Source organism: Amblyraja radiata, unplaced genomic scaffold, assembly GCF_010909765.2.
Source record: "Amblyraja radiata isolate CabotCenter1 unplaced genomic scaffold, sAmbRad1.1.pri scaffold_363_ctg1, whole genome shotgun sequence".
In the NCBI taxonomy this organism is placed as follows: domain Eukaryota; kingdom Metazoa; phylum Chordata; class Chondrichthyes; order Rajiformes; family Rajidae; genus Amblyraja; species Amblyraja radiata.
Window position 1 is genome coordinate 41754 of NW_022630510.1, and position 12167 is coordinate 53920.

The 12167-nt window shown below is 45.9% G+C and overlaps 1 protein-coding gene and 1 pseudogene across 1 annotated transcript; both read left to right on the plus strand.

Moving 5' to 3' along the window:
- The first annotated feature begins 8272 nt into the window (after nucleotides 1–8272).
- On the plus strand, nucleotides 8273–10573 carry LOC116969877 (annotated as a pseudogene).
- A 962-nt stretch (nucleotides 10574–11535) lies between these two features.
- Nucleotides 11536–11910, plus strand: LOC116969878 (late histone H2A.2.2-like). The gene has a single exon (XM_033016638.1). The coding sequence runs from the start codon at nucleotides 11536–11538 to the stop codon at nucleotides 11908–11910; it is 375 nt and encodes a 124-aa protein (XP_032872529.1).
- The last annotated feature ends 257 nt before the right edge of the window (nucleotides 11911–12167 follow it).

The window sequence follows — 12167 nt, forward strand, 5'->3', positions numbered from 1 at the left end:
GTAATAGTATTTATTTTCCTGATGGGAGGAGTGTCCGGGGGGGGGGGGGGGTGATTGGCATTCACCGAGGTACAGTGTTGAGTAGTGTAACAGCCGCAGGGAATAAGCTGTTCCTGGACATGCTGGTCCGGCAACGGAGAGACCAGTAGCGCCTCCCGGATGGTAGGAGGGTAAACAGTCTGTGGTTGGTGTGAGAGCAGTTCTTGACGATGCTGAGCGCCCTTCACAGCCAGCGCTTGCTTTAGACAGACTCAATGGAGGGGAGTGAGGAACCGGTGATGCGTTGGGCAATTTTCACCACCCTCTGCAGTGCTTTCCGGTCGGAGACAGAGCAGTTGCCATACCAAACTGTGATACAGTTGGTAAGGATGCTCTCGATGGTGCAGCGGTAGAAGTTCACCAGAATCTGAGGAGACAGGTGGACCTTCTTTAGTCTCCTCAGGAAGAAGAGACGCTGGTGAGCCTTCTTGACCAGAGTTGAGGTATTGTGGGTCCAAGGGAGGTCATCGGAGGTTGACCCCCAGGAACCTGAAGCTGGAAACACGTTCCACCTCCGTCCCGTTAATTTGGATGTGGGTGTGCATGCCGCCCCTAGACTTCTCGAAGTCTACAATGAGCTCCTTGGTCTTCTTGGAGTTAAGGGCCAGGTTGTTGTCAGTGCACCATGCTGCTAGGAGCTGGACCTCCTCCCAAAAGGCCGACTCATCGTTGTTGCTGATGAGGCCAATCACCATTGTATCATCGGCATACTTGATGATGGTGTTAGTACCATGTACAGGTGTGTAGTCGTGGGTGAAAAGGGAGTAGGGGAGGGGGCTCAGCACACAGCCCTGTGGAACGCCGGTGTTCAGGGTGAGGGTTGAAGAGGTGTGCTTGTCTAACCTAACAGACTGGTTGGTTAGAAAGTCCAATATCCAGTTGCAGAGGGAGGGGTCGATGCCCAGGTCACCGAGTTTGGTGATCAGTTTAGAGGGTATAATGGTGTTGAATGTTGAGCTGTAATCGATTAACCCCATTCTTACGTAAGTGTCTCTGTTGTCGAGGTGGGAGAGGGCGGAGTGAAGTGCCGTTGAGATGGCATCCTCCGTACTCCTGTTCTTGTGGTAGGCAAACTGATAAGGATCCAATGTGGGGGGTAGGCAGACTTTGAGGTGTGTCAGGACCAGCCTCTCGAAGCACTTGGTGATGATGGGCAGGGAGCGAGCAAAGGGTGTCAGATTAAATTACATTTATTTCAGTAAAAGTGGCTGGACAGGTGAGGTCATCGAACACTGGATGTGAATAAGTATATGGGATTGGGATATTATAGCTCCTGCAGAAATATTGTTGATGGAGGGTCAGGTTGGTAGTTTAATGTTCCAGGGTACCAGTGCGACAAGCGAGATGGAGCAGGAGAAAGAGAGGAGAGGTAGTTGAGTTTTTGATGAGGGGGAACATCACGCAGTTATCTAAAATGAAAGTATTGAGGATTAATGAATGGAACATTGACATATAGGGGTGATCTTGTTGGGAATTAGAGGAGCAAAGATACAGAATGATTGGAGAAAGTTGCAAAAATAACAAGGCTGTGAAGTGGAATTTACGTTTCCGGATATAGACCTGGACAGCCATGGTGCAAAGGGCTCAAAGCTTAACCTATTCTTGTTAAAACTATAGATGGGAAGGCACTTTAGTTCTATTTGTGTTGATACAGTTATGGTAAAATGCAGACCTGTTCCTCAAGCTAAAATTATAAACTGCAGCTAGGCAAATGTTAACAGTATATGACAGAATCTTACAAAAAATGACAGGAGTATGTTGTTTGAGTATAAAGGAACGTCCAGCAAGTGAGATAGTGAGCGGTCAAGTTCTGAATATTCCTGTTGGTGTGAAGGGCAGGGCCAGCAGGAGGAGGGAGCTCTGGGTCACAATGTATGGAGGCTCTGGTCAGAAAAAAGGAAGGTGTGTTCAGGTACAGCCAGCTGCTATCAAGTGATCCCTGGGTATGTACAGGAGATGCAGACGTATTCATGGGAAGGAATAAGGAAGTTAAAAATGGGGGAATGAGATGACTTTGGCATAGAAGTTTAAGGAGAAAAATGGAACAAGTAACTGGAGAGAATGTGGTTCCGTCAAAGACCAAAGTCTATGTGTGGAGCTGCAGGAGGTTGGCAAAGATCCTTGGAGAGTATTTCTCCTCTGTTTTGAATATATATGAAAATACATGAAGGTGACGGAACTTGAAGAATTCACGGGGAAGTCTTCAATATGGTAGAGCAGGTCCTGGATGTATGAAGCAGATCATTATTTAAGGACTTTCTGAAAGAACTGCAAATGGTGGAAAAATCGAAGGTAGACAAAAATGCTGGAGAAACAGCAGGTGAGGCAGCATCTATGGATCGAAGGAATAGGCGCCATTTCGGATCGAGACCCTTCTTCAGACTGATGGGCTTATCAGCCATATTCAAGGATACTGTGCAAAGCTGGGGAAGAAATGACATGAACCCTAGCTGAGATTTATCGATCATGATTCCACACGGGCGAGGTACTGGGACACTGGATGTTGGTGTCAAGTTGGGGAAAGGAGAAGTACAACGGGATCTAGAGGTACTTGTTCATCAGTCAATGAAAGTAAGCATGCAGCTACAGCAGGCAGTGAAGAAAGTGAATGGCATTCTGGCCTTCATAACAAGAGGAGTTGAGTATAGGAGCTAACAGGTCATTCTGCAGTTGTTTAGGGCCTAGTAAGCTTTATGCGTTGGCCAGATATATTGTCAGTGCAGAGGGGCTTGGTGCAAGGACAAGTGTGCATCCAGAGTCAAGGTCTGGAATAGTACTAGGTGTGCAGTCAAAGCTGGGACAATGGGAGTGTTCAGCACTGGGAACCTAAGCAGGTAAGCAGATATGGTCAGGGTAGAATAAGGGGCCAGGTGCAAGGCTGAACTCAGGGTCAGGAACGAGAGAAGATATGCAACTGGAGTCAGTGTCAGGAGTAGTACCAAGTGTGCAGTGAGACCCAGGATGGTCAACTTGGGCCAAGTGCTTGATTACTGCCTGTGCCACGCGACAATGAGAGTAGGAATGGAGCGAGGTGGAGGATAAATGCGTGGCTGAAGGACTGGTGCAGTGGGCAGGGATTCAAGTTTCTGGATCATTGGGACTTCTTTTGGGGGAAGGTGTGACCTGTACAGAAAGGACGGCACTTGAACCCGAGGGGGACCAATATCCTGGCGGGGAGATTTGCAAAGGCTACTGGGGTGACTTTAAACTAGAATGGTTGGGGGGAGGCACACAAATAGAGAAAGCTATTAGACAGTGTGTGAGGCAGAGAAGGGAAGCACTCAGACCCAAAATCTAAAGGAGAAAGAAGAAAAATAAAATAAACAGAGAATAAGAGGCGGGGGGTTTCTTAAAAGTGCATATTTTAATGCTAGGAGCATTGTAAGAAAGGTGGATGAGCTTAGAGCCTGGATTGACACCTGGAAGTATGATGTTGTGGCGATCAGTAAAACATGGTTGCAGGAGGGCTGCGATTGGAAACCAAATATTCCAGGATTTCGTTGCATCAGGTGTGATAGAATTGGAGGGGCAAGAGGTGGAGGTGTTGCCTTGCTTGTCAGGGAAGATATTACAGCAATGCTTTGGCAGGATAGATTGGAGGGCTCGTCTAGGGAGGCTATTTGGGTGGAACTGAGAAGTGGGAAAGGTGTAGCAACACTTATAGGGGTGTATTATAGACCGCCAAATGGGGAGCGAGAATTGGAAGAGCAAATATGTAAGGAGATAGCAGATATTAGTAGCAAGCACAAGGTAGTGATTGTGGTAGATTTCAATTTTTCGCACATAGACTGGGAAACACATTCTGTAAATGGGCTGGATGATTTGGAGTTTGTAAAATGTGAGCAGTGTAGTGGACACCACACACACACCTCGAGAGCACTTGACCCAGGGTCGTCTGGAAACCCCGTGGCAGACCAACGCCCCTGTCCCTCAATCGGCGAGGGGGATGATCCAAGGAGTGGCCTACCCCCCAGGGACCGCCACAGCAGGATGTTTTTTGCAGCAATAATAGAGGTACCTACTAGAGAAGGGGCAGTGCTGGACCTCCTGTTAGGAAATGAGACGGGTTAGGTGGCAGAGGTATGCGTTGGGGAGCACCTCGGGTCCAGTGATCACAATACCATTAGTTTCAATATAATTATGGAGAGGGTCAGAACTGGACCTAGGGTTGAGATTTTTGATTGGAGAAAGGCTAACTTTGATGAGATGCGAAAGTATTTAAAAGGAGTGAATTGGGACATTTTGTTTTATGGGAAGGATGTAGAAGAGAAATGGAGGACATTTAAAGGGGAAATTTTAAGAGTACAGAATCTTTATGTCCCTGTTCGTTTGAAAGGAAATAGTAAAAATTGGAAAGAGCCATGGTTTTCAAGGGAAATTGGACACTTTGTTCGGAAAAAGAGAGAGATCTACAATCATTATAGGCAGCATGGAGTGAATGAGGTGCTTGAGGAGTATAAAGAATGTAAAAAGAATCTTAAGAAAGAAATTAGAAAAGCTAAAAGAAGATATGAGGTTGCTTTGGCAAGTAAGGTGAAAGTAAATCCAAAGGGTTTCTACAGCTATATTAATAGCAAAAGGATAACGAGGGATAAAATTGGTCCATTAGAGAGACAGAGTGGACAGCTATCTGCAGAGCCAAAAGAGATGGGGGAGATAATGAACAATTTATTTTCTTCGGTATTCACCAAGGTGAAGGATATTGAATTATGTGAGGTAAGGGAAACACGTAGAGTAGCTATGGATACTATGAGATTCAAAGAAAAAGAAGTACTGACAATTTTGAAAAATATAAAAGTGGATAAGTCTCCAGGTCCTGACAGGATATTCCCTAGGACATTGAGGGAAGTTAGTGTAGAAATAGCAGGGGCAATGACAGAAATATTTCAAATGTCATTAGAAACGGGAAAAGTGCCCGAGGATTGGCGTACTGCGCATGTTGTTCCATTGTTTAAAAATGGTTCTAGAGTAAACCTAGCAATTATAGACCTGTTAGTTTGACTTCAGTGTTGGGCAAATTAATGGAAAAGATACTTAGAGATAATATATATAAGCATCTGGATAAACAGGGTCTGATTAGGGACAGTCAACATGGATTTGTGCCTGGATGGTCATGTTTGACTAATCTTCTTGAATTTTTTGAAGAGGTTACTAGGGAAATTGATGAGGATAAAGCAGTGGATGTTGTCTATATGGACTTTAGTAAGGCCTTTGACAAGGTTCCTCATGGAAGGTTGGTTAAGAAGGTTCAATTGTTGGGTATAAATGCAGGAGTAAAAAGATGGATTCAACAATGGCTGAATGGGAGACGTCAGAGAGTAATGGTGGATGGCTGTTTGTCAGGTTGGAGGCAGGTGACTAGTGGGGTGCCTCGGGGATCTGTGTTGGGTCCACTGTTGTTTGTCATGTACATCAATGATCTGGATGAAGGTGTGGTAAATTGGATTAGTAAGTATGTAGATGATACTAAGATAGGTGGTGTTGTGGCTAATGAAGTAGATTTCCAAAGTCTACAGAGAGATTTAGGCCATTTGGAAGAATGGGCTGAAAGATGGCAGATGGAGTTTAATGCTGAAGTGTGAGGTGCTACATCTTGGCAGGACAAATCAAAATAGGACGTACATGGTAAATGGTAGCGAATTGAGGAACGCAGTTGAACAGAGGGATCTAGGAATAACTGTACATAGTTCCCTGAAGGTGGAATCTCATGTAGATAGGGTGGTAAAGAAAGCTTTTGGTATGCTAGCTTTTATAAATCAGAGCATTGAGTATAGAAGTTGGGATGTAATGTTAAAATTGTACAAGGCATTGGTGACACCAATTCTGGAGTATGGTGTACAATTTTGGTCGCCAATTATAGGAAGGATGTCAACAAAATAGAGAGTACAGAGGAGATTTACTAGAATGTTGCCTGGGTTTCAGCAACTAAGTTACAGAGAAAAGTTGAATAAGTTATGTCTTTATTCTCTGGAGCGCAGAAGGTTAAGGGGGGACTTGATAGAGGTTTTTAAAATGATGAGAGGGATAGACAGAGTTGACGTGGACAAGCTTTTCCCATTGAGAGTAGGGAAGATTCAAACAAGAGGACATGACTTCAGAATTAAGGGACAGAAGTTTAGGGGTAACATGAGGGGGAACTTCTTTACTTTACTCTCTGTGGTAGCTGTGTGGAATGAGCTTCCAGTGGAAGTGATGGAGGCAGGTTCGATTTTATAATTTAAAAATAAATTCGATAGGTATATGGATGGGAAAGGAATGGATGGTTATGGTCTGAGTGCAGGTAGATGAGACTAGGGGAAAATAATTGTTTGGCACGGACTTGTAGGGCCGAGATGGCCTGTTTCCGATCTGTAATTGTTATATGGTTATATAATCTGAATACCATACATGAATACACTAAGATCATTCATGTGCTGCACCTGTTGATCACAGCCTGGCTCTACTGTGGAATGTAATTAGGAATGTAATGTAACCTTATTCATAGCTAATCCAACAAAGCATAAATATTGCATTCAAGTGTAAGTTAAAAGGCTGACTACAGTATGCACCAGATTGCACAATTTCAAGCTGAAAAATGCAACAGCTCCATACCAATGGGTGGTGGACACCCCCTTCCCACAGTCAAACCCCAACCCCCCCCCCCCACCCCCCCCCCCCCCCCAGGTCGCTACGCTCCATCGGGCTTGGTTTCTCGCAATTTCTCACTCCCAACTCTTACCCAATGTTTGCAGCCCTGCTATGACTCAGAGTATAGAAGTGAGATTGACAAATTGTCCAGATGGCACCAGCACAATAACCTGGCTCCCAATACCTGCAAAATCAAGGAACTGGTTGTGGACTTTGGAAGAGGAAGGATGAGGACCCACAATCCTGTTTATATCAATGGGACGATCGTGGAGAGAGTAAAACACTTCAAATTCCTGGGCATGCATATTTCCGAAGATCTTTCCTGGACACAGCACACTAATGCAATTATAAAGAAAGCACATCAGTGCCTCTACTTCATAGTCCTACTCTACTCTCTAATTTTAGATAGCCCTTAGTTTCTCCCTTCTTCCGCTCCCCTTCCCAGCTCTCCCCCAATGCCTACTGTCTCCGCCTTTTCCTTTCTTTGTCCTTACCCCCCCCCCCCCCCCCCGCTCACCGACATTGGGCTGAAGAAGGGTCTCGACCCAAACGTCACATATTCCTTCTCTCCATAGATGCTGCCTCACCTGCTGAGTTTCTCCAGCTTGTTTGTCAACCTTCGATTTTTCCAACATCTGCAGTTCCTTCTTAAACATCAGTGACTCCACTTTCTGGGAAGATTACGGAGATTTGGTGTCAAAGGGGATTGTTATGTCAAAGACCAGTGAAAGTGGATTGGGAGCAACGGATAGAGGGGGAAACGATCTGGTGTGTGGGACGCATTAAACAGTGAAGGGAGTACGAGGTCGGTGTCAGCAGGTCCCTGTGAGATAAATAAGTAAATGTGCTGACCTTGGTTTAGTTCTGACTCTCTCCATCCTTCCCCCACCCTAATTCTCCGACTAGTTGCACTGTTGTTCTGATCATTTTACTGATTTTATGCCTCCATGTCACCTTAGCTAACAATGCGCTGGGCCCAGGATATTAACACTGGTGGAACATTTCTAGAATTTCATGGAGCTTTATAGCACAGAAACAGGCCACCTGGTTCACCTGGGCCATGGTGACCATGTATGCATTCTGGGTCAATTCCACGCCCACATTTGACCTTTAGCTTCTAATCCCTTCCTATCCCAATGTTGGTCAAAATATAATTTTAAACATTGTAATTGTACCTGTTTCCTCAACAGCTCATTCCAGATATGAAATACTCTCAGTTAATATGTTGCCCTGATGTCCCTTTTAAATCTCTCTCCTCTCACCTTGGGCCAATGCTTCTAGTTTTAGAATCCTTTATCCTTGGGAAAATGAACTGAGTGTTGAATATTCATGCCACTCATGATTTTTCACACTTTATTTAGGTCACCCCTCAGCCTCCTATGCCCCCAAATCAATCCTTGCCTATCCAGCCTCTCCCTATAATTCAAACACACGTCCCCAAAACATCTTGGTAAACCCCTTCTGCACCCTTTCCAGCATAATGGCATCCTGCTACAGCTGAGCAACTAGAACTACATACACTATTCCAGGTGTAGTCTCACCAATACAAAGCTGCATCATGATAACCAAAGCTTTGTATTCAATACCCTTCCAAATGAAGGCAAGTATGGCAAAGCCTTCACCACACCATCCGTATTACGATGTTCTAGAAACCATGCACCTGTAATCCGAGATCTCTGTTCTGCAACACTCTCCAATGTTCTACCATTTACTGTGCAAGTCCTACCCTGGATTTGCATATCAGTGTGCAACACCTCACATTTGTCAGAGTTAAATTATATTTGTCATTCCTTGCCCCACCAAACCAACTGATCTAGATCAACATTGTTGGTGTCATCTGCAGATTTACTCACAATGTTACCTGCATTGTCATCCAAAACATTAATGTAGGTAACAAACAACATTGAATTCTGCACCGACACCTGCAGCACAGCACTAATTACAAAATACAACCCTCCAGTTATCTTGTGGACCAGGGGTTTCCAACCTTTTTCGTCCCGTTTACCCCTCCAACTTTAATTGCACATAACAATGTTATTTCAGTTATTTATTAACAACTAATGGTGAACAACAATTATATACCAGAACCAAACACAGTTAGTCAAAGAGAAAAAATATGTACAGATCCAGAATCAACAAATTTACCCCCTGGGGGTAAATTTACCCCAGGTTGGGAACCCTTGCTGTGGACTCTTTCCAACAAGTCAATGTGATGAGGGTCCCACCCTCTCCCACCTATTCAGTGACTTCCTGACCCCACCGTCTTCTGGGTAACATTTCTCTTCTCGCCTCTTCTTCCCCCCTCCCCTCCCCCCCCCCCCACCCATCTATTAATTATGCATCTCTGATCTTTGGCTCTTTACTTCCCACTGGTAGCAGGGTGCCCATCATAAGATAAAGATAGCTATTAAAGCTGCAGTAACTCAGCGCGTCAGGCAGCATCTCTGGAGAAAGTGGATAGGTGACGTTTCGGGTCAAGGCCCTTATTCAGACGATATACATAGGAGGCGTCTGAAAGGACAGTCGGGGTCCCTGGACATGCGCTCTAATGAAATGATTCTGAAACCGATTTACCCGTCTTCATTTGCTCCCACGGTATTTGACAGTTTTGGCTTCTGGGACCTATCAGTGATGCTGAAGTGTTCGCCAACACTCCACACTATCTCCTCAATTAATCGAATCAACTATGATAAATGAAAATCTGAAGAATGCTCCCACCCGAAAACATCGTCTGTCCGTGGTGTCCGGTAGATTTGCTGTCTTACAGCACCAGATATGTGGGATCGATCCTGACTACGGATCTTTGTACGTTCTCCCCGTGACCCGTGTGGGTTTTCTGTGGGTGCTCGGGTTAACTATCACATTCAAGACGTTCAGGTTGGTAGGTTAATTGGCTTGGTACAATTGTAAATTGTCCCCAGTGTGTAGGAAAGTGCTCGTGTAGGGGGATCGCTGGTCGGCGAGTATTCGGTGGGCAGAAGGGCCTGTTTCCGCGCTGTGTCTCTAAAACTAAAGGATGACAAACGACAGCTTTCTGGGCTTTCTGCTGCATTAAACAGCAGCGGCCACTGGACCAGAGCGGCCACCGGGCCAGAGCTGCCACTGCGCCAGAGCGGCCACTGCGCCAGAGCGGCCACTGCGCCAGAGCGGCCACTGGGCCAGAGCGGCCACTGGACCAGAGCGGCCACTGGACCAGAGCGTCCACTGCGCAAGAGCGGCGCCAATTCCCAGTCCGCAGAGTGACCCGGACAGGACGAACAGGGAGTGAGAGCAACTTATGATTGGCGGGGCGAGCGATTATGATTAGAAATCCAATCAGAGCGTTTACAGGAGAAGTGTCATTAAACATCTCACCGACCGTCCAATGACGATCCGCTCCTGCTCCATCCCTCATTAGCATAGGGCGATGTCACTGCCTATTTAATCCGCGCTCCGAGCGGTTTCTGGTCACATCTGTGCAAAGATCATTTTTTGCTTTTGTGTTTGAAATCCACCGAGGAAATGCCTGATCCGCCGAAAACAGACGCCAAGAAATGGAGCAAAGAAAGCTTTGTCGAAATCCACAGGCAAAGGAGGCAAGAAGCGCAGGAGGTCGAGGAAGGAGAGTTTACTCCATCTACATCTACGAAGTAATGAAGCAGGTTCACCCGGATACCGGCATCTCCTCCAAGGCCATGGGCATCATGAACTCGTTCGTGAACGATATTTTCGAGCGTATCGCGGGCGAGGCTTCCCGACTGCCGCATTATAACAAGCGGGCGACCATCAGCTCCCGAGAGATTCAGACCGCCGTGCGCCTGCTTCTTCCCGGGGAGCTGGCCAAACACGCCGTGTCGGAAGGGACAAAGGCGGTGACCAAGTACACCAGTTCCAAATAAAGATCCACACATTGTTGAAAAAACACCGACAACCGAATGGCTCTTATAAGAGCCACCCACATTTTCACAGAAAGAGTTGTACTAATGTTTCGACATTGAATCGCAGAATTGTTTCAGGATATTTTTGTTTTGCGAATTATTTCACATTCTGTTTAGTGATTAAATGTTCCAATATACGCGGGATATTCTCGGTATCCATGTTGCGTTCCTGACCATCAAACAGAAGTAAAACTCATTTTCCTTCATGTCAGCTTGTCCCAGTCATCATAAATTGTGCCCAAGGCCAGTCGACTAGTGCTGCCGTTACAATTGTATTTGCTGTGGGTATTGGGGTTTATGAACTCCTGTCTTCATCTCTGTAACTTTTCTGAATTGCATTTCTCTCTTCAACTCGTCTACAGTCTTTTAAGGAGGAACGTTTCACACTGTCCCAAACCTTTGTGAAAATGAACCAGACTATAATCCGACACCGTTTACAAAGTGACCGATCACTAATTGATTCCAAGATTCGTTTTGTAATTGGTTACCGGCCCAAATAAATCGTAAATTAAATGCGTTGTGCTGTATTGCCCGGGGTTCAAGGTGGTCAACAATCAAGAGTATTTAATTGTCATGTGTGCCGTGAACGGAACAATGAAATTCTTACTCGCAGCAGTATAATTAACATCTTAACGCAATGTACTTAGATTAAAAATGATAATCAAAAAAGCAATTATTACATGATATAGCAAATTGTATTGACATACAGATTTATAGTTTGGCGGCTATTTCAAAGTTCGAGTTTTGGAGGGACTGGCAATTATTTTCTGCGCTTCTCTGTTGTGGGTTTTGATTGGTAGATAAAACAGTTCTCTGATTGGGTCATTCTTCACACCAATGAGATCATGTCTTTTTTCACCAATCACCAGCGGTTCTCTGGATTCCTCAAACAGGTATAAGAAAGGCGAGTCTGTGATCATTTTCTCATTCTGCGTGTACAAAACATCAGGAGATGTCTGGACGAGGAAAAACCAGCGGCAAATCTCGGGCCAAGGCCAAGTCTCGCTCGTCCCGGGCTGGACTGCAGTTCCCGGTCGGTTGTGTTCATAGGCACTTGAGGAAAGGCAACTATGCTCAGCGGGTGGGTGCAGGAGCCCCTGTCTATCTGGCTGCTGTGCTCGAGTATCTGACGGCTGAAATCCTCGAGCTGGCCTGCAACGCAGCCCGGGAAAAGAAGAAGAGCCGCATCATCCCCAGACATCTGCAGCTGGCCGTCCGCAACGACGAGGAGCTCAACAAGCTGCTGGGAGGGGTGACCATCGCTCAGGGTGGTGTGCTGCCCAATATCCAGGCCATGCAAATAAGCGAGAGAAACTCAACAAAGTGACCCAAAGGCTCTTTTCAGAGCCACTCACCATGTCTGGAAGGGCTGATGATCGATTAAGCTTAGTGCGGGACAAGTGTTCCTTGTCGTTGTCGAAAACCGACTGCACATTGAGTTGTCTACACGGTGGCGGAGCGGTAGACCAACTGCCTTACAGCGCCAGAGACCCTGGTTCGATCCTGACTACGGGCGCTTCCCTGTACACAATTTGTTCGTTCTCGCCGTTGCCTCCCACATTCAAAAGACGTCCAGGGTTGTAG